Source organism: Phalacrocorax carbo, chromosome 6 (genome assembly GCF_963921805.1).
Source record: "Phalacrocorax carbo chromosome 6, bPhaCar2.1, whole genome shotgun sequence".
Lineage (NCBI taxonomy): Eukaryota > Metazoa > Chordata > Aves > Suliformes > Phalacrocoracidae > Phalacrocorax > Phalacrocorax carbo.
In genome coordinates, this window is record NC_087518.1 from 33,597,502 (window position 1) to 33,619,846 (window position 22,345).

Sequence of the window (22,345 nt, forward strand, 5' to 3'; positions counted from 1 at the left end):
CTCCAGTTCCCCTTATAAACCAGACGCTTGACACATGGCAGGAGCAGACACACTTGTAGAGGGAAGGACAAGTAAACACCTCTTGATGGGCCCTTGAGGGGTATGAGCTAAGGATATTCGAGGCTTATTTACACAGAACGCAAGGAGAATTTGCAAAGATCATACTAATGGCTCTTTCAAAACCAGGCCAGGGCTGTAAACTGGAAGTGAATCAAATCCAAGTTCCAGTGAGTTTTAGATGGCATCTTTCCTCAAGACTTTCCTGAGAATTTTACACACTCATCTTCCTAGCTGCCGATCACTAACATACTGTGCAAAGCAACTTAATCTTTTGTTCAGTTCAAGACTGGAGACTTCCGTACATGAAATCTGTTTGGACATGTTTCTCTCCAATCTGGTTTTGATGTTACCTCCATAAATATTACGTCTGCTGTATCTAGAATACTTTTAGACTGCACTGGCCCCTAACTCATGCGTCCAGAGCTATGTATTATGCAAATGCTTTCCTTTTTCTCACATTCCAGGCTTGTTAGACTGGATCAAACTGCACCCAACTCTTCATCTGTCCTTTATACGTTGACCAAAGCACAGAACGCTGTTTTAAAAAGGAAATGCCACTGAGAGTAATATTCTTTCTGTTGCCTGAAAAAAACATGCTGATAAGGATCCTGGTGTGATTCAAAATGACAGGATGAAATTACAAAGAGCCCGGCATCACCTCTACCTCCAGTTCAAAGCAGGGACACTAGAGAGGAAAGAGGTTCATGTCATTGACCGTTTCCTCCTGGCCTGGCTTCTGCCGGACAAGTGTTCTGTGAAAGACCATGTTCAGTATCAATAACTGTTAGCATGCGAATCATTTCCCACAGTGGTATAAGAGAACCTACTTCCAAATATTGCCCTGATTGATACTGGTGTATCTCACAGCCAGGAAAGCCAGGGAGCTCTACAGAGAGGGAGAGAAGGCGGAGGGCGGCATCAGCACAGCCAAGTGCATGAGGTGGCACACTGCAGGGCACAAAATATTAACATGGGTCCTGCCACATCATCAGCTATTAATACCTTCTCGCTGCCCATCCTAAACTGAAATATCCACCCTTAATTTCAACCCCCTCTCCCTGATGGCTCTTACTCCCACTGGACTCCTGTTGCTCACAGCCAGGTTCTGCCCTCAGTTCTCCCCCACCCCCGAAATGTTGCAGAAAGCTCCCTGTGCCAACAAGCAGCACCGGACTTTCCTTGGGGCACAGAGGGCACTTAGCTGCAACTTTCAGTGATGCTGACTCATTGCGTAGCCACCTGCACACATGAGGCTTTCGTATTTCCTTGTATGCAAATGCCACCAGGCTCCAGATTTGTTTGCTGTCCAATCTCACATCCTCCCTTATTACTTGTGCTGCCTTCTCTGAACTAGTTTGATCACTCTTTCTGAATGGAGTGCTTAATTTATGGGCTATGGCAGGGCTTTTTACCTTCCTTTTCACTCAGCTCTGCGCATGTAATCCCACAGTGCATTGCTCTCCACTGATGGCAAGCTCCTCTGTTACGCAAGGACAGGCAGAAACCTGCCCTTCCCCACCTGCCCTGTTTCCTTTTCTGTAATTCTGCTTTCTAGGTCTCCTTACACCATTACAGCTTGTGGATTTGGTCTAGTTCTGTTGCTCCAGGTGTAACCACTGGCACCTCGATAAACGTCCTTTAGTCTGTCTGCTAAATCCTTGCCATTATTTCACCGTCCTTGTTAGCATTCTTCTTAGCCTCATCCCATCTGTGAATATTTTACACGCGCACAGCAATATAAGATTTACTGCCCTGCTTTCAGCCCTTTGAATTAGCGAATGCAGTGCTCTGCGGACGGCTGCATCAGGAGAGAATGGGCCAGCAACAAATCGCAGTAAAGGGCAGGCAATGGTAGTTCTAAGTATCTGGCCCCAGAAAACGCCTCCCGCTGCCATGTGCTAGCAGGATATTGATCCCACTGGCAAATTCACCCAGGGCACAACTGTAGAAACCAGGAAGGCTGCTCCATGCCACCCCTTGGCAACTGCAGGAGCGCTGAGTGAAGGCAAAACGCCCTGCGCGTCTTCCCCTGGGAGCGGCCTGGGGTGGCCGGGAGGGAGCCCGGTGAGGTCCCGCTGCCAGCAGCGCCCTCCCGGCATCCTGCCGGGCCTTGGTGCCCGCAGGGCCCTGCGCGGGGCCCGGCCGCCACCAGAACCAGGTGTGTGGGACTCGGGGGCCGCTGGGGCAGGAGGACGGCCCCCCCCCACCCCGCGACCACAGGGATGGTGCCTGTCCCCGGCGCTGCTCCCCAAGGAGAACCGTACCCCGGGGACCCCACCGCCGCCACAGGCGGCACGCCGCCCTCCCCGGGTCCACGCGGGGGGGGCGGTGCCCCGCCGCCAGCATTGGCAGCCGCCTCGCCCAATCAGCGCAGCGTCTGCCGCCGCTTTCCCCACCCCTCCCTCTTCCCGCGGCTTCTCTCCCAGCCCCGCATCGTCTCCCGGAAGCGCGGGAGTTCTCTTCCGGCTGTTGCTAGGCAACGTGGCCATCGGTAGCTTCCGGGTGGTGGGGTCCTCTTCCGGGGGAGCGGCGGTGTTACCAGGCGGGGGGGAGGGGGGCGGTACCACCATGAGCACCATGTTCGCTGACACTCTCCTCATCGTTTTCATCTCCGTGTGCACCGCGCTGCTGGCCGAGGGTGAGTGCTGGGCTGCCGCGGGGTGGTGGGGCTCGGTGCGGAGCGGCCTCGGGGCCGGTGCTGGCTCAGTGGGGGCTCGGGGCGGAGGGCCTGGAGCGGCTCGGGGCGGGGCTGGGGCGGGGGGGCTGCTGACCCTGAGCGCTGGAGGGGAGCGGGTTGAAGGCCGGGGCTGGGCTCACCGGGGGGGAGGGCGTGTGTCGGCGGGAGGCGGGACAGCGGGGGTGTAAAGGGAGGCTCAGGGCCGGTGTGGGCAGGGTGGGGTACCCCGGGGGACAGCAGCGAATAACTCTTAAACAAAACCGGTCTCTGATGCAAAGTGGTGGGAGCTGGGCTTGTTTGGCCTAGGAGGAGGAGCCTTGGGAGAGTGGGTTGACGGTTTTTGGTGTGCCTGAAAGAGGACACTGGTGGTTTTCTGTAACTCTGGTGGGAAGGATGTGAAGAAATCACCTGGACTTGCAACGACAGTGGCTTAGATTGGTTGTTTGAAAAGGCTTTTGAAACGGTAGGGTGTTGAAATAGGTGCAGCTTTTTGAAGACAGGTTGGATAGATAGCTTTTGGGGTAGTCAAAGTCAGAGGCTGCCCCCTCTTCCTGGCACTAAGCTATAGCGCAAAATCTCCTTCGTACCAGAGCTGCAAGACACCGTCCTTGGGCATTCAAGTGCAGGGAGAGCCCCACATGGAATACAATACTTGCTTTTTAGGAGCCCTGCTGCATCACATTTGGGGTTAGATGGTGTATGTGTGCACCTGTTTCCTTTCACAGTACAAAGCTGTGTTGGCCTCAGAAGCATCTACAGGGTTCCCTTCTCTGTAGCTGGTGATCCTTGGGTCTCAGTAGCGCAGTCCTGTTGTCAAACCAAAGCAAAAAAAAACCAAAAAGGCCAAAAGCTCTGTGTAAGAGCTCAGGTTAAACTGTTCACAAGCCACTGGTTCTGCACTTATGGCACAACTTGTTTTGATCATGTTTGAGTGCAAGGAGTTAGACCAGAGAATCCCTTGAGGCCTCTTCTAGCCTAATATCTCTATTTGCCTTTTCAAAATGTGCTGCTACTAATGGGCAGGTCCTGGTAGGAGTGGGAATTATTCCTCGGGCCTTAATCAGGTGCTATGAAAATACAGAACACAGAGATGTTTGTTGCCTAAATGAACTCTTGGTTTTAGGGTGAGCAATAGCTGGTAAATATGAACATGAAGGAACCGAATGAGTTCCACAAAACAGCAGTGCTCAGTAAGATAGCCGGTAACTTTTAAAGATGTTTATTTTATGGGCACCATTGCTACATGGAACTTGAGAAGGGGTTTTGAAGGAGAGTGGTGATATAACTTTCCAGTGATTTGTCATACTTTTGCCGTATTATAATGTGGTTTGTAGACATGATGTGTATTTTTTGCATATGTATTTGCGAACTTGTATACCTGTTATTGCAAGAGGTCTTTACTTCTCTAGTTACTTGCCGAATATTTGTTTCAGGTATAACTTGGGTGCTGGTATACCGAACAGACAAATACAAGAGATTAAAGGCTGAAGTGGAAAAACAGAGCAAGAAATGTAAGTACTCTTCAGACATTAGCGAACATGTCTTGCTGCTCTTGTTATATTGTGCTTTAGCAGATATGCTCTGAGAAACTCCTGCTGCCTCTTTTGCTGAGGGAGGGAACTTTCTTCAGCTTGGGTTTCATGGGAGCCTAATTTTACAAGTTACACAAATCTGTACTGAGAGGACTTATTTCTGTCCTTAATTTTTGTCTTTTGCTGGAGGGAAGGTAGGCATAAAGACCTGTTGTGTTGTCTGAATTTTCCCTCCTCTTAATGGAGGACAGGAGGGAGTAAGAGATCAATACTGGCATCTTTTTTTCTGAATATAAGTTGCCAGTGTCTGTATATGTACATTCCTTTAGATGCCTGAAGTAAGTTCCAAGATGCAGTTTCTGCTTTTGAAGGGCAGTGGAGAACTTCATCTGTAGCAAGAAAGAAGTAGGGTTGAATAATGAATACTGTGAGAGGAAAAACACATGTAAAGATTAAAAGTGATGATTAATGGTGGGGGATGAGTAAAGACAAAGCCATGATAGAAAGGTCTGAGCTATCAGCTGATAGAACAATAAATTATACTCGTGTAAACTGGAAGCCAATAGGATTGATTAGGAAAAAAGTCCCAGCTTACTTCCATAGAGAAGAGATCTGAGAGGCCCAGGAAGGGCTGAATAAATGACAAGAGAGGAAAAGGGAGCTGAGGGTAAGCAGTCAGAAGATATGCATCAGATATTAAGAGGAATGGTAAACAGGAGGGTCTGACCATGGAGTGTTTCAATGGACCTGCCTCTATCAGAAGCCAAGGAGCAGAGGAGAAATTCAGCTGACCTTTCAAACTCAGCTGTGCACACCCTACACAAGTTGCAGCAATAAGGGACAGCACACAACAACTGGGGCCAAACCTGGGCTGGTTTTACCTTAAAAATATTTCACCATGATGTCAGCACTCTTAGTAAGAAAACAATATTATCAAAGCATGTTCTTTCCAGCCTAGCTTTTTCCAGCCTTCCCCTGAGCAAAATAAACTGAAGAGTTGAAGTGTAGTCATGCTTGTGTCACAGGTCCTAAATTAGGGGCTCTTGTCATCACGTCAGTATCAGATGGGGATTGCATCTCTGCCTACCTCGCTTTAATCCCACTTGGCTGACAAAAATGTGTAGGATAGAATTAGTCCCAGAAGAGCAAGTTGAGAAGCAGTTGATACCCAGCTGAAAGCTTAGAGTTAATGTCCTAGTGTGTTTGTGCTGTGGAACTCTGAAAGCAGTTAGCAGGGCTTAGTTTCTGGGGCTTAATGATTGCTGTAAGAGTTTAATGCTGTTTGTTTTTATAGCTCTCCTGGTATCTAGGCTGTAATCTGTGAAGAGGGAGATGTGAGGTTCATGCATCTCAATTAGCTTCCAACCTCCTTGTTTGATTTCCCCACCCCCAACAAAAAAAAAGTAAAATTGAATAAGGAATCACTAAAAATTCATCTTTGTTGTTTTTGTTTCTTTTCCCCCCCCCTCCTGTGCTAAGGACAGTTGGCTGACCTGATGGCTTACAGACAACTTGCAAAGTAGACCACTTGAGCCACACCTTTCAACTGTTATCTAACACATCTGAAACAGGAAAAAACACATTGGAGATCTTTAAGCTGTCCCATGAGAGTCCTTGCGGTCCTTAGGATTTGCAAAAACAAATGGGCCAAATAGTGTGATTGAGCAGACATTGTAACTCACAGTCCTTAGTTTCATCTCTTCCTGTCCTTTCTAGAGAAAGCAGTCTCATTGTCTGAGACTGCTGCAGAGATTATAGGAAGTGTTCTGGGGGAAATGTAGTGGTAAATTTACAAGGCTGAAGGCTATCTCCAGAATAGCTGCTGTGTTGTTATGTATGTTCCCTGAACAGGCTTGCTAGACTGCCTGACAGTTATTTATTCTGCTTGAACCGTAAGGGGAGTAGGGCTGTAGAGTACCTCAGAGTTGGCATAAGGCTTAATAGTGCTGTCTAGAGTGAAACTGGGGTCTGGAGGACCCCTCTTGTTAGGGCTGGGAGCAATAGGCAGGCCTGAAAAGAGTCCAAGTGTTCTGCATTTGGGTATAGACTTGGGGGCGATGGAGTTAGGTGGACTAGGGTTGGGATGGACTGATCAGGATCCCCTGGCTGGATTTAGCATAAGGAGGGTTATGGAGAGAGCATTCTGTGAGTGCTGGGTGTGTTGTGTCATCTGGCACCTCTCTCCAGCGTTCCCTCTAAGCGGACTTCCCTGTTTTTTGCCCCTTGTGCTAGCCTGTCCATCAGAGGTATGCTTGTTCTTGGGGGGAAAAAACCAGTTGTCTTCTTACATTACCATGGAAGAGATGATGTTTAAGTATCTTGTCTGGGCTAGTGTGGTTTTCTTAGCAGTTGTGACTGACTCATGTATCACAGGCATTTCAGAGGCTAGCACTACAAATCCTTGTGTGACTTTAAAGGCTGTATCTGTGCTCACCTAATACTTCGCATGGGAGAAGAGTTCTAAATACTCAGGTCTTTAAGCTGGTTCTGTGAGCTAATGACGAGCCAAGTCTATTCCTTGGTAGAGTAGATATGGTACAGTTACATAGAGTTTAGAGTAAATAAAAGGTTGCTATCTGTTGTTAGACCATAACCATGCTGTATCATCCTCATTTCTTGTAGTATTCTTGTTACAGGTCTTGAATTAAAATGTCTCTTACCTTTTGGAAAAGCTGCTCTTGCTGTCAGCAGAAGAGCATTTCCAGATGAGCAGCCCATTTACTGTGTTATAAGTTCACTATGCTGGCTTTATGTTGGCCTTTTTTGCTGCAGTGGTAGTTGGTTGCAGATGCTTGGTGAGTGCTGATTTGGGGTCTTAGGAACTTTGAGCTTAGGCTCCTACTTTAAAATATTGAAAATGCTTCAGTACTAATTAATTGAAGAATGGAGAGGCTGCAGCTGACTGCTTGGACAGCATTTCCCCTGAGAATGCCTGCCTGTGAAGAAGGGATGTACGAGAACACAGGCTTTCCTGTATTCTGCTTCCCACTGCAGATAATCGGGAGCAGAGCTCACCACAAAGCTCTTTTCATTACACTTGCTGAATCAAAAGTACTGTCTAGTACTAATGGCAAATCAGCAAGGGTCATTTGAGCCAAAATTGTCCCCAGACTGTGCAGTTAACAATGTAATGGGCTCTTGACAGAGTTTAAGATTAACTATTTAAATATTCTGATCTCTCATCCAGGGTTTTGAATTTTTTTTTAAATAATTGTTTGGTGGAATCAGCCTTGGTGGTTCATAACTTGTTGATTCTGAATATGTTCTTAGTCATACCTAGCTTCCTTTTGTGCCCTTGTCCTCTAAAGGAATAACATGTTTTCTTTGTGTGGGAGAGGGGTAGTGGTATCCCTATGCAGAAGTGATGTATTGTCTATCTTTTCGCTTGGCAGTGGAAAAGAAGAAGGAAACGATAACAGAATCAGCAGGCCGACAGCAGAAAAAGAAAATAGGTAAGACTGGGAGAAGAGTGTGGTGACCCAAGAATGAGGGAAGGTTGAGGAACTTATAGAAGCGATTAGCCTTCGATTAGCCTTTCCTTCCTTTCAAAACTATTTATTTAAAGTGGTACAAGATCTGATTCTTGGCTAGATGAACACTTTTGCCTTACTCTTTCAAGACAGGACATCTCTAGCCTTCTGATGGTTTTAGTCAAATGCAGAGAGGGGTAGCATCACTGAGAAGAGCAAAACTTCTTGCTGAACTGGTTGCCTTTCTCTCTGATTTGAGCCTTTATATCCATGACTGTTATTAACTTCTGTTGTCAAAGCTCTTTGCTGCAGTGCACTGTCAGCTTGCAATAGCTGTGTGACTATATGACTGTGACTTTTGGATTTTTTTTATTTGAATGCTTCAGAGCAGAAAGTGTTTGCATGTTACCTCTAACTGCACTTAGATTTATTTCAAATTTCATTAAATTAGTTTTGCTCAATTTTAAGCAGTGTTTTATTTTTCCATTCTTTTTCATTGTCAATAAGATTAAGTGTTTCTGCGTAAAGGTAACTCTAAGTACTGAACTATGCAATAAAAATGTGGTAGGTGTTTAATGGACATGAGCTTTAGAAAGTTCTGCTATCTGCAGGACACTAAAGTAATACGTGCAGCAAAGCTCAGTTAAACTGTTACAGAAATTGTGGCAGGAACACTTCTGAGAGCTCCTGGGAGTTGGTTTCCTCATTCCTCTAACACCAGGTAGCTGGATTAGTCATTTGATCTGTACAAAGCTTGGGAATAATTATAAACATATCTTCAAACAGTTCTCCCTAGGTATAAAACCTGTTATTGCTAGACTCTTGAAGGGACAAGAGCCAAAATTCTTATTCTTGTGCATTTTCAGGTCTTAATCTTGAATAATCTGTGCATGGGATGAATACTACTTGGTGGATAAGGCAACTTTTTAATGTCACATGCTGTTGTTACATATGGTCACTCTTGAATGTGTGGCAATGACTTTTTTGCAGGGCACCGTTCAAGCTATGTTCCCAGCAGAGAATATTTTACTTGTGCTTGGACTAAACTAATAGTAGAATCTGTGGAATTCAGATGCTTCACCAATTTTTTTTATATGCTGAAATAATCTTGTTTTGCAAATGAAAAACAAAGCACAAAGGGACCAAGAACAGAACTTGGGAAATGACCACTGATTTTGTTTGTTCTGATGCTTGCTGGCCAAGCCTAAGAGACTGAGACTGATTTTCTGATTTTTTTTTTGCAAGTGCTGCATAACTTCAGTGTCTCATTTGTTTTCAGGCAAAGCTGAATTATTAATGTTTCTGAAAAATCAGACCCTAAATGTCAAGCTGGATGTCCAGCAAATGACTCACAGCTGTTAACTGCTTTTGAAATCTGTGATCCCTGTAACCTACTGGATGTCAAATCATTGTGCAAGATGTAGGATTGTTGTAACAGCAAATTTACTTGTGCTGGAGGTCTTTTAAATCCTAGATTTCTAGTTAAAAAAAAATAAAATAATGAGCTGAGACTTTACAGAGAAGTCACAGCTGTGTTACAGACCTGCCTCAGTTGCCATCTGTTTTGTGCACAGAATAAGGCAGGAGGGGTGTGTGTGATATTACTTGGTTATGTAAGGGATGAATCATGTGTCTGCACAAGGAGGTAGGGTGAAAGTTGCATGGGAAGGCTTAATTTGGTGTTTCCTACTTATCAAACTTTAAGTGTGAAGTGAATGGACTTCAGTCATGTTGTGTCTAAATCACCTTTCACACTGCTGGAAAAGGACACCTTTAACATCATGGTGCAGCTTTCTGTCGTTTCGGTTTAATGAGTGCATTTGTTAGCTTAAACTTTGCTACTGCTTTCTGTGTTCATGTTCCCCTAGAAGAAAAGGCAGTGATGTTCCCAGGAGTCCATGAGTGCTGGGTAGACAGCAAAACCAAACCAACCAACCAACAAACCCCAATGCTGGCAAATATGATTATTGCTGTATCCCTATGTCCTCATGGTTTGTGTTCCAATGAGCAGAATAAGATGATTTTGGACTCCAGGGTGCTGTTTATTGACCTGGTCCTCTTTCTCTGTGCCTCTAGCCAGCTGTATAGCAAAGTATCTAAAGGCTGCTTACGTATGACTTGGGCAGGAATAGACCATTTATGTAAGGTGGTAGGACACCTGGAGCCTGTTTGTGTTGAATTTATAGAAATGGGTGGGAAAAATGTCAGGTATATTGGGGCATCAGGGCTGTATTCTTTATCCCTGTGTAACCTTTTGCTCATCTAGATAGATGGTGAGTTATGTAGCAGAGGGGAAAAAACAAGTATTTGTGCCAAATGTGATTCCTAAAGAGCTGGCCTGTGGTTGCTGAAATGTCCCAGAACAAAACTCTCCACCTGGGTCAGGAAGCAGGTGTCTGGAAAGTTCCTGCCAGAGTGGATGGTTTGTAGTTAGGAGCAACTGAAAATAGCAATGAAGATTCTAAGAAATTGGGTAGGGGTGTTGCTGTTGCTTTTCATACACTTACTGTGAGCCCCTGTATTTAGTGGGGGCTTGAAAGATAACTGTTGAGCTTCTGTGCCCTAGGCCTCTTGTAGTGAAACTTTGGCAGGGATCCACTGAGCAACTCACATGCCGGATAGCCCTTGACAGTCCTGCATCCCTTCTTTCTTTGCTCATGCTGTTCTTTGTACATTTCTTCATCGTCCACATCTTTACTTCAGCTAGGTGTTGCTTCCAGGCCATGGTTGCCCCTCTGGATCCTCAGCCTCAGAGGAGTGTAGTGGACAAGGGATGATGGGGATGTGGGGCAAGAAAGGTGACAGGTGGTGGGTAATGCTCAAGGCCAGAGCAGTCCTCCAGCAAGGGGCATGGAAAATACCCTCTCAGAAAACTGGGCATGTTTGAAGTTTGTGGTGACTTAAGGACAAACTAAAGTTCTGAAGCAGTATTTTAAAGTATTCTCTGCAAAGCCTAATAACACATGCATTACTGAAATTCACATAGAACATATTTTTCTACTTTGAAGAATCTTTTAGGTGTGACAAGGGTCCAAAATTCATTACTAGGACCAGCAGGATATTAGCCTTGCTGAGGTGCACCTCCCAACTCTGTGTACGGCTTAGGAGTCCCTCCTGACACCTCCAAAACAAAATCCTTTCTTATATAATGTATTTATAATGGTGAGCCTGGTGTGCAGCAAATTGAGACTGCTCTCTTTTGGAAGTGTGATATAGAGGCACTGTCTGTTTTCTGGCAACATTGTTCATGCTACTGTGTTAGTTGGTTGAGTTAGCAAATTTGGCATTGTGTGCATTTCTTCAAAAGTGCTGAATGTGTGATCCTAGCCACCTCCTCTTTTGTGCCTGCTTTGCTGCACGTTGCTGTGGTGGTGAAGTTGACTATGTACAGTTTTTCACTTTCTACTGTCTGATATAGAAAGCTGGAGTTTATTTTGGAAGTGTTTTTTGTTTGGAGAGCCAAGAAGGTTAAGTCTTCCTGGAAATGAAAACACTCTGGTTTCTAGGTTGGTATAACTGATTTTAACTGTTGTTGTTTTTGTCTTTCCAGAGAGACAAGAAGAGAAACTAAAGAACAACAACAGAGACTTGTCAATGGTAAGAAAATTAAAGCCAGCTCTCAACTGCTGAACAGGGCTTCAGTCAGCCTTCCAACAGAAGGACTTTGTTCAACTGGCAGACATAGCAGCTTTTCCTCCTGAAAGGTCCTTCTGGATTATCTCTAGCTACAGATTTTAGTATGAGCCACGGAATTCTCCAGCAATTACTGCCTTATCTCATGCCCAGCCTTAGCTATTTTCATCTTTGTAAATCTCCATGATGTTTTCAAAGTAGAATTAACTTATCTGATGTCCTCTTGTATGTTCTATTTTCATAATGATCCTCTGCTGATTGGTTGTATAGGCTTAAGGGGAAAAATGAAAACCAAACCTGTGCAAGATAACAGGACGGTTCTTGAGCACTACTTTTCCCCCTGACCCTGAAGCAGCTCTTCACATGACTGGTTCACTCTCTGGCTGCCTTTGTACCCAGCTGTTGACCAAACTTTTCTCTGGGAGCTCTCCAGTCACTTTTACAATCCCTCTGGCCTTCTGGGTCATCTTTTTTCCTTCTAGGTTCGAGTGATGCTGTACAAAGCCTGTTCTTAAGGGTGTAAGCCCTTAATCCCTCAGCGCAGGCCTGTTCTGATTATCTCTGCCTGTTCTGCTTGCAGGTTCGGATGAAATCCATGTTTGCCATTGGCTTCTGCTTTACTGCCTTGATGGGAATGTTTAACTCCATGTAAGTATCAGCTTTCTGGATTTTTCTTCAGTTTTCATGGTGAATATATTTTCCACCTTCCCTCTAACACCTGAAGTGTTACAGTGACAGAGTCCATCCAATAACCATAACTTATCTGTACAAAATGGATCAATATCTCATATGAATATGCGGTTGTTTGGTCACCACACCTGTGTTCTGCTCAAGAGGGAACACTGCATGCAATATGCAATCAAACTGAACAAACTGCATTCAATCTAGATGCAACACAAACATCCTTTCTGCTTGGGAGTATATTGCAAAGGGCAAGTTTGGTAGATGTCGGGTAAGCAGCTACAGTCTTCAGCTTCTTTGGCTTTGCTATAATAGTGTGACCAAAGAATACTCTCGCAAGCAAAACTGTGTCAGCTCCCTTGCCCTTAGAAAAGAGCTGTAATTGCAGAGTTCGTTGTTGTCCTACTTAAGGTGATCAGAGTCAAGATACTAACAGGTCCAGGCATGGGCTCTAATCTTTCATTGTTTTAAAAATGACCTGGGATAGGTCTAGTTTAAAAAACAAAAAAAGAGACAAGAAAAGTCCAAATTGTTTTTTCATGGTTATAGACAGCTTCGTTTCAAACATGCAAAACTGAAAGACTCTGCTTGACTTCTGAAACTTGATTCACTCTTGAAATGTGAACTTCCCATTGGCTGTTAAATCTGAAGATAAATATGGTTAGTATAACCTTTGGGAGGCTGCTTAATATCTGGGCAATATACTTGTCCTGCAAGCAGGATTTTACGTTCTTGGGCACCAAAACCTTTGGCCTCTGTGCTGGCAGCCCCCAGGATACAGTCAATTGTTATTTTACTGCAGATCTGTGGGTGGATAAATTGCAAACAGGGGATAACATCATAACAGCAGTGCCACTGTGTGGATTCTTTATTTATTCAGCTTAGTCAGACTTTAGCATCTAGCATTCTCTGGAACACTGTGAAACAGAGCAGAGGAACACAACACTAAAGGACTTCATAATTTGGGTACAATCTTGATTCATGGATGTCTCATTTAACTGCAGCCCTGAGTGGGGATAGAGGTGCATCATGAGTCATGTGTCCAGCAGTATAGTGTCTCTGGGGGATTTATGGTGCTCAAGTGCTTGCCTAGCTATTTGGGTGCAATATGAACCCCACCACCATCCCTGCCCCTGAGGAAACTGAAAAACAAACTAAAACCCCCCATACTACCCTGCCCACTTTCCTAGGGTGGGAAGAGGCAGTTCAGAGTATGCTATGACTGACAAATGTCATAGGACTGCAAGCTCGTTAAGAACTTTAGGAAGGAATTGATTTTGGCTAAATTCTGTGTGGCTCCTCCTTCCATAGATGTTAACCTAAAAAAATAAGTTTATTGGTTTAATCTCTTTTAAGACCACCAAGTTTACTTGTCTAGCTCCAATTTTGAGGTTTCCTGCCCACAGGGATCATGCTATAAGCCACAGAGTTGACATGAAGCTTTTGGACATATCTTTCCTTTAACTGTCTCCTTCTTTAGAGGGAACATGAACATGAACAGCAGGATTATCCAGAGAGCTCACTGATAGTTCAAATTGAAATGGGTTCTTGCCAATAGCTGAGGCTATCGAATTAAAATCTAAAGATTCGGCTGTCCTGCCTTTGGGGCTAGATAGTTAAATTTTTGCTCCTGGTCTCACTACAAGGTAGCTAGTGCATTTGTATCTGAATGGCAGCTTTGGTGGATTGTACTACTTGCACTGTTTGAAGCTGATAGAATGGTTTGATGGAGCTGGCTATTACATCTATACTGTCATTCTCTTGACATAGCATGAAGAGCAGCTGCTTGTCTCAGGAGGAGAGTACTTCAGTTATGAATTCAGGAGGCTCTTAGGCTCCCTCTGGGAAGCTGCTACAGCCAGGTCATCCATGGAGGCGCTGTGGGTGTGGTATGAAAAAGAGGAAAAGGGTGGCTGACACCTGCAATGGCTGTAGCCTCGTTTGCTTGCCTTTCCTGTTCTTGAATGAGTTCATTGCTCTGGGGGACAAAAGGAATTGCATGGAAGTAGCATGATGTGCCACCCTTTGGACAAGTATTATGCAGACACTGCTGCTCTGTGGCTGGGCAGGTCACCTTTGCCAAGTGCCAGCTTAGCCAAAATGGAAATTGCTGAGATGACTGGCTCTCTTCCTTAGAGTGTCAGCAGTAATGGTGCGGCAGGGTGGACCATGCTGGAAGGATATGTAAGTGTCAAGAAAGCTGGTTTAAACCCAAAGAGCAGAATGCTGTGCTGAAGATGAGCAGCTGAATGACTGTTGTGGCTTAAAAGGTACACTAGGGCAGCGAGATCTGTAGCAGTGGTGGCCTCCAAGCAGATGGGATTTTTCCTGGGAGAGGAATTAGCTTCTGTGTGTCTCAATTTTCTCTTTTCAGAAACTTTTTAATGCAATCAATTCTCTGTACTCTAGGAATTGTGCATTTCAGTACCCCTTCACGATAACTGTGAAAACCTGCTGGAATTAAAAGCAGGTATCTCAGGGTGCTACTGCTGAAGTACTTGTCACTCTCACAGCAGGAATAATGCATAACGTTAAGCCACTGGGGGATGTTGCAGGGAGATAAACATCCGTTCCTAGCTCTTTTGCCAAACTGCCTGTGAGATGTAAACAAAGTTGGTGTGTGTTTGAGCTGTAGCTGTGTGAATGCACCTCCACAGGAAAGAAGGCCCATTTAGGATCTCTTGAAACAAGAAACACCTGTTAGAAAATCAGCACATGCAGAGAAAATAATATCCAAATATGCACATGCTGATGAGGCATCTTACAGGCTTACTTCAAAAGACTAGGTTCACTGTCTGGGTTGGGAGAAATCTTTGCAAACTGGCCAGAATTTACACTCTGCCTGATGCCCTAGAATGTGGAGCTGGAGGAATTCCAGGAGCGGGACAGGCTACTTGGAATATGCAGTATCATCCTGCCTCTGTACTGCTGTTATCTTCAGAGATAATGCAGAAAAGATTAAAAAGCGTTCTGTCGATGGCTCTCTTATGCATCCTTCTTGTGCTGAGAAGTATAGCTGCTCTAGGAAAGGAAAAGGTGTCTTTGGTTTATGGTCTGCTTAAAAAAATGCTCTTTTGCTTAAAGCAAAGAGTCCCTCCTGCATTAACTGCCGTACAGTAGGGTGATAGTCATCCATCTTCTATTCAAGTGCGCTGGCTGGGTTCTGGGAAGTTATCTGCTATGTTTGACTTTTAAATAAAATGCACCAGTAAACTGCAAAACACCGAGCAAGGTTTTATGAACCAACAGATTGTCCAACTGATCACTTAAATCACTGTGAAAGACTTTGGCTCTGACTATGGCAAAACTGTTATTGAGGGAAGCCTGCTTACCCTGTGGATGACTGGGTGTGGAGGGCTTTGTGAGAGAGGTGTATTTAGCCTCCTTGGTGTAGTGTATATAGAGGTGGGCTGGAGAAAGCAGCATGCCTTTTTAGCCTTCCATGCTGTCTTACCTGCTCTGGTGGCCTGTTGAAGGTGCTCATTTGTTCTTTCTATAGCCAAAGACTTTTTTACTGTCCCCAGTTGTGATCCAGTGCTCTCTTTTCCAGATTTGATGGCCGAGTTGTGGCAAAGCTTCCGTTTATCCCCCTCTCATACATCCAAGGTCTCTCCCACCGCAACCTTCTGGGTGAGGATTACACTGACTGCTCCTTCATCTTCCTCTACATTCTCTGCACAATGTCAATCAGACAGGTAAATACATTGCTAACTCTTGCATGCCTGGAGCAGGGAAAGCACATCTCCATCCATAATGAGGAGTCCATTATTGCTGTCTAGGTTTGCACGTATAATAATTGATCTGTTTGTGGTTTCTGTGTTTGCCTTCATTCCTGTGCTCAATATCCAAAGCAATTCTAGGTTGGGGTCATAAAAACAACCACTGTCTTGGACCAATGTGGAAGACTTGGCTGGAGACTTGCACCAGGGTGCTGGGACAGCATTGGCAGAAATGGGTTCTTTCTGTGTGTGTCTGATAACTTTGTGGATTGCCATACAAAGAGACTGTCTCCATCAGAGGCCAATCTAAGTACTGCCTGTTAGTAATTGACTTTTACAGTGATATGAGAAAAGAGAAGTGTAGCATCTTCAGGGGAAACTTTCTTGGTGGCTTGAGGTTCTATAAAGGCTTAAGCAGTCCATAAATTTGCTAGAAAAGTGAGGAAAGAGTAAAACCTATTCTTTTGGGTTTGTCCTTCCTGATTTTTGCTAACTGCTTGAGTTTTTTTTTTTTCCCAGAGTCTGAAGAGCTTTATCTTTGGGGTCAAGTCTCTCCCAGTGTTACGGACGTGACACAGAAAGGGGGTCTGGTATGATAAGCTGAGTAGGCTACACATAGCTCTCCAGATGAGCTGGTTAGTCCCATCTTATGAAAAGAGAAGCGTCAGTGAGGATATGGAATGTGCCTGTTCACGAAGGTTTACTGGCAGCATAAGTGGCAGAATGGCTGCTGAGGACAAGTGGGCCTTCTCAGTGCAATCAGAAGTCTACGTTGTTTTCCAAATTTCCCCAGAGAGTGCTAGGGATAAGTTAATAGACTGTGGGGTCTGGATGAATGCTGGTGCAACTAGCTGCAAATTATCTGCTTCTCTGTATTTATATTTCCCTTTTCTTTAATTCACTTCCTGAGTTCTTGCTGCTTTTCTCCTTGACTGACTTGTTGCTTTTCCTCAGGGGGTGCCAGGGGACATAGAAAGACTTAAAGCAGATAAGCAAAGGGAAGTGATGTGTTATGCCAGCTGCTGTCAGAAAGTTGGATAAGCTTGATGGAGCAGCTTAATAATAGAGAGTTCCTTGAGTCACAAAGGGCATGCAAGTGAATTGAATTCTCCATAGCTTTCTGTATTGGGTGCTTGTGTTGAAACGGACCTATGCCTGGTCCTGTGCAAAAGCAGATGACAAACTGGAGAATAACTTGCATTGAAAGGGTCACCTGGAGGTCATCTGGCCCACCCCTTTCTCCAAGTGGTGCCAGCTTCAGAGTACCAAAGGCCAGGGGCTTCCTCATTCTGTTTGCTCCAAGACAAATCTTGTTTCACTTCCCAGTAACTGGAGCATTGTTTGCTGCTTTGAAAATAGACGTTTTTAGCTCTTGGGATCATTTTCCCAGGAATTCAGGGTGCTGTGGTCTGATGCTGTTCCTTCAGGCAATCTTATCTGGTGCTGCTCTGTGTTACTCACCTGTTACATGGAAAGTCTCTTCTTTTCAATGTTGCAGATTATTATGTGAAACTAAATAGCACCATCAGCAAGATTTTTATGCACCCATTGGGCTGATGGGGAACTCCCTTGCTGAAAAATCCCCCATGGATTTTTTTTTTTTTGGTCCAAAGACATAATACCTGTGGTTAGTTCTAGTCCTGGGCATTTCCTGATGGTGCCTGTTGTGAAATCAGTAGACTGCATGAACTGAGTGGTGGTCTGGTCTGGTTCTGGGCAGAAATGCCAAGCTGTTCACAGTGGGTTGGGCTTTCAAAAGAAATTTGGGGGGGACGGACAGACAAAAATTGCCATTGTGCTTGAGAGTTCATGCTGATGGCTCTGTGGAGGACAGAAGTTAACTTTATTGCTTTGGAGAAGGGTGTTCTTGCTCTGAAGTGTTAGATTGCAGTCTTCATAGTGCTGCCTTATCTATGTGATCATCATTAACTATACCTGCAGTTCTTCAGCTGTTAAGCAGCTCAGTTTCTTCCTCCTCGATACATGGAGGGAAGGGCAGAGACTGGCCACATTGGTTTGTGCAAAAGCTAGGAACTGAAGCTGTGATTGCTGGTATCCTGCTCTTGGCTTTATTACTATTTGAAAGAACTGATAACAGCATTGGGAAGAGCACTTTGAAGGGCTGTGAGGGGCCAGGGGAGAGGGGAAGAATGTAATTAAGGGCTTAAAATGGTGCCAAAGCCTTGCTTTCCTTGCTTTCAATGACCTTGGAGGTGAAAGCTTTGTCACCCTTTGTGTTTCACTATGTGCAAAAGGGGGAAATCTTGCCAGGTCAGCTTCAAAACAGCTGTTAGCTCAAGGAGGGAGAACTGGTGTAGGAGTTAGTGTCTGGCTTGATGCTGCTGACACAAGAGGAGGGGTGTAGGTGTACCAAAAGTCAGGGAAGAAGTTGCAAACAAACTAAGGAGACCATACATCCCTCAGCCTTCCCTTAAATCCTGGAACTGCCTGTGAAGGGATCAAAGGCTGGGTAGAGAGGTGACCCTATGGAGCTTAGAAGCAGAGAAAGTCTTGCATGTGTGTGGGGAAAAAAACCCTAAACCTGTGACCTGGAGGGAAATGCAGGGGAGTATGTGAGGGTAGGGAGACAACTGGATGGTGATTAAATTGACATTAGTGGGATGGGCAGTAGCAGCATCAGGCAGTGTCTTCACATGGTCCTCAGGCATGTGAGGGTGATAAACTCTTCAAACACGGACTGGGAAGCTTGCTGCCTGTGACCTGGCCAACATCTCCCAAAATAGTCAACTCACAGTGAGTAACTTCCTTTGCACTGTTCCCAGCTCTCCCTGGCACGTAAATCCTGTCCCCTAGTTCCTCAGGCCTTCCTGTTTGGAGAGAGGAGGGTTGCTGGGAGAGGCCTTCCTAGGGTCCTTGAGCTGTTGGGTTTCAGCTGGGAAAGTCTGCTGCTGGGCTGGGCGGGAGGCATAATGTCAGGGTTATCCTCTGTCCCTGTGCCTGTTGCAGAGCTCCCAGCCTTCACCTGTGCTGTTTGTGAAGAGTATGTTGCTGTTCCTCAGGCATTTGCTGGTCTTCATTTCCTTTTCACACAGGCCTGAACTATAGATGAGGCTGCTTCTCTCTGAAATGTATTCCCAGTGGGAAAGGGAGCCAACAATTATTCGTACTGCCAGGAGTGCACTTTCCCACATGGCCTGATCTTGGGACAGGGAGCTACTTGCTCCTTGTTTTGAGTACCCTTCTGGGTTCGAAGACAAAAGCAGAAGCAGCTCCTGGCCTTCCTGCAGTCATCTGAGGAAAGTTCAGAAGAGCTCAGATGAGGAATTTGGATCCTTAAGTCTTATGTTCCCTTCCTGTTCCTGAAGGTGATGGTCTTGTTTGTGTTGAAAGTAGACTCTGCAGGCTTCCTTGTGCAATGTGGTGCAGAGTAGACAGGACAGGCTTCTTCTGGACCTTGGACCAGCCCTGGTGTTTCCAGCTGAGTAGACTTCAGGATTGCAGTCCAGCAGAACTTGCTCTGCTGCTAGCGCAGGAGGCTAGCTGCCTTCCACAGGAGGGATGGGACTAGTATGGAAGGATAATGCTGTGGAGTGACTCTAGTCTTGAATCTATGTACAGTCAAGCTGTCATCTCTCTTCCTCTTGGAACTGCTCAGACAGATGGAGTAAACTTTAGCACTGTGATTCTCCTCTCTCTTGATACTTAAAGGAACAGGAGTCAGTGCACACTATTTTGCTTCCATGGATGTTCTGCTGAGATCTCTGCTCTGCTCCATGGGTGGGCCAATACAAAGCTGGTAGGATCCCAGTCCTGCCTGCTGCTGACTCTGCAGCACCCTCTGGTGTTGCTGAATCTATCCGTTAGGTTCTTTTTTCTACCTCTGTCCACCTCTTGACTAAGGAAGCTCTGGGAAGAGGAACCATACAAAGGAATCTCCCACAGTGAAATGCTTTCATATATATTCAGTTGCTCAATATCAACCAGTGGCTGATTTACAGAGGCCATGGATTAAACCTGATGTAATTCCTTTTCCAGTGTTCCTCTCCTTAACTTTTATGCTTGTGTGTGGGCTGAAACCTTCCTTTCCATAGTCTCCACTGGGAATGATTCCCAATTTTTTTTTTTTTAATTTAGCTACTGTGGAATTATGAAGCTCTGTCTGCCTTTTCTTCTTCTTTTAGATTGTTGTCCTTCCATGATCAAAAAGTTCAAGAATTCTATGACCTTGGTATCTGATCTGTTCTGACAGTTTCTTCAAACTGGAATGTCCTCTCCAAAAAAAAAAATCCTCCTTCCTCCTTTTGTAGTCTTGATAGCCAGGACTCAGATGGTGACGTGAAGGGGACACAGTCGGGTTTTTTTTTTCCCCCCTTGCATCAGATGTCTTGCCAGCACTGCCTGAGCAGCATTTTGAGCTGTAGTTATTTACAGTGAAGGATAAAACCAGAAAAAAAGTGGCAGCTCTTTTTGTGAAATGCCTTTTAAATTTTGCAACAGTGCAACTACAAATAGAGGAAAACATCAAACTTTTAAATATTCTGCTGTGAGTTTTTAGCTAATGCCTGCCTCTGCTACTTATTTCCTTGTTTGTTGTTTTCCACTGAAACACCCTGCTTAGATGCAGATGAGGTCACCTCAATAGTGTGTTTTTGGGTTTTGCTGCATATATCCTGTTATACACTACATGTCTCCACCAAACTATTATTCTGTCTGCATCACTAGCATTCATGTTAATTCTGTGCCTAAGCTCCTGACTTGAACTTGGCACACATTCTGGTTGCCATGTTGCTGACCCAGATTCCAACTGCATTAGGAGAGAGCCTTCCTCGCCAGCTTGCAGACCCTCAGGCTCTGACGGCTGCCATCAACAGCGGTTTCTGGAACTTGTGAAAACAGAGGACTGCTTTGGTTCTACCTGCAAGCAGATGTTAGGAACCTGTTCCTGTGTGCAGTGCAGTTAAATTACAAAGATAACTATTATGATTTTAAACCAACCTGTGTGCAAAAACATTAACGAGGTACCTGCCAGCTGACTGTGTGGTGTCTAGCTGGAGGTGGAAAAGAACCCTTAACGCAAATGTGGATTTATGATCAGAATGCCTTCAAGGTGGGAGAGGGTGGCCCAGCTCCAACTGTAGCCACTGTGGATGGCTGTTTGGCTCTGTTCTAAGCTTTTTTGAATGTATAGGGTAGAGGTCCAATATATAGTAGCTGGATTGGTAAGGCTATGTGGGTGAGAACCTGAATCTGTTGAAACTAGCAGGAAGGTTGTATTTGTAAACAGAGCTGGGATTTCTTCCTCGTTGTGTCCCTCATCATGGTCTGACACTATCCTGCTCTTCTGTTCTTGTTTTTGCAGAACATCCAGAAGATGCTCGGTCTTGCTCCTTCGCGGGCTGCCACCAAGCAAGCTGGGGGCTTCCTTGGCCCGCCACCTCAGGCAGGGAAGTTCTCGTAAAGCACAGTTACAGCCTTCACAGAAGGTCTGACCAGTGCACAAGGCTGCCTTTGGGAGGTAACAGGATGGGATTCGGCATCAGGCTTCAGATGTCCAAAAACAGCCTAGGCAGTATTGGCCACAGTCTTGGAAACATCTTCCGTTTGGAATATTCTACCAGCAGGTGTTTGCTCATCAAACCAAGAAAGTTCTCAGAAGATAACTTCACCTTTTGCTTCTGGTCTTTCTGAGAAATAAATGGCATGGGCATGTTTATTTAGCTGTCTCTTAATTGTGCTGTAGGACAAGTAGAAATACATTGATGTAACGCAGTTGACTTAATTTACGACATGGAAATCAACTGAGATAGCAAAAGTGAGATCTGCAAAGTACACAATTTGGAAAATTCAGAACAATCATGCTGTGAAATGACTCGTCTTAGCAATTTCGGCTGTAGTCCTGTGTAGTAAGGAGCTGGGCAAGTAGATCTGCTTAGTTCTCCCTTTGCAAAACTTCCAGCATAGAGGATAAGGTTTTTCATTGGCTCAAGTGACTGCAGACACCAGAACCTGCCCCTGTGCCAGGCTGCCCTTGGAGCTTGCATGTGTTTCTGTATGTACTGTCAGCCTGTGTCTTTCTGACAGTACAGCTCCACAGAGATTTTTGTGGCATTATACAGCTTCTGTAAAAGTTGCTTGCTTAGGCAGAATCTGCTCAATTACAGAAACAAACCTGGTCTTCAAATTCTAGTGAACTGTTAAATTATGTCAGTACCATCTACTGCTACTGAACCCTTTATTGCCTGAGCGGTTATGACAGTAGCATTTTTGTTCATGCTCCTTAGTTTAATGCTGAACAGGCTGCTGATCAGTATGCATCTTAAAAGCCTTCCTTCTTAGGCCGGGAAGCTCTCTGCCCTGTCTTCTGCTTCACCAAATAACTTTCTGGATCAGTCTTGTTGGCTGGAACCTGTTCACCTTGTTTAAAAGGGTGAATAAATCTTGCTGCCACTCTCAGGTTAGGCTGACAGTTTTCCTGAAGCAGGCACTACCCAGAGGGGCTATTGATTTCTTGCTCCTGTGACAGAGGTTTATCATGCGGTACCTCGTACTGGGAGTTTTTGACTGGATGCATGGCAAGGGGATAAATCTGAAATGCCTTACAGCAGTGTGGGG

General features: G+C 45.1%; 1 protein-coding gene across 1 annotated transcript; it reads left to right on the forward strand.

The window, feature by feature from the left end:
* Positions 1 to 2,579: 2,579 nt before the first annotated feature.
* Positions 2,580 to 21,446, forward strand: TMCO1 (transmembrane and coiled-coil domains 1). Its single transcript, XM_064454564.1, has 7 exons — positions 2,580 to 2,698; positions 4,171 to 4,248; positions 7,662 to 7,721; positions 11,290 to 11,336; positions 11,953 to 12,020; positions 15,604 to 15,748; positions 21,093 to 21,446. Exons 1-7 carry the CDS (start codon positions 2,629 to 2,631, stop codon positions 21,189 to 21,191), a joined length of 567 nt encoding a protein of 188 aa, XP_064310634.1. The 5' UTR covers positions 2,580 to 2,628; the 3' UTR covers positions 21,192 to 21,446.
* The last annotated feature ends 899 nt before the right edge of the window (positions 21,447 to 22,345 follow it).

Excerpts from the sequence above, each read along its gene's own strand:
- TMCO1 (XM_064454564.1), top strand. The coding sequence starts at position 2,629 with ATGAGCACCATGTTCGCTGACACTCTCCTCATCGTTTTCATCTCCGTG. Across the intron at positions 2,699-4,170 it reads CACCGCGCTGCTGGCCGAGG|GTATAACTTGGGTGCTGGTA; the intron begins GTGAGTGCTGGG and ends TATTTGTTTCAG. Across the intron at positions 7,722-11,289 it reads ACAGCAGAAAAAGAAAATAG|AGAGACAAGAAGAGAAACTA; the intron begins GTAAGACTGGGA and ends TTGTCTTTCCAG.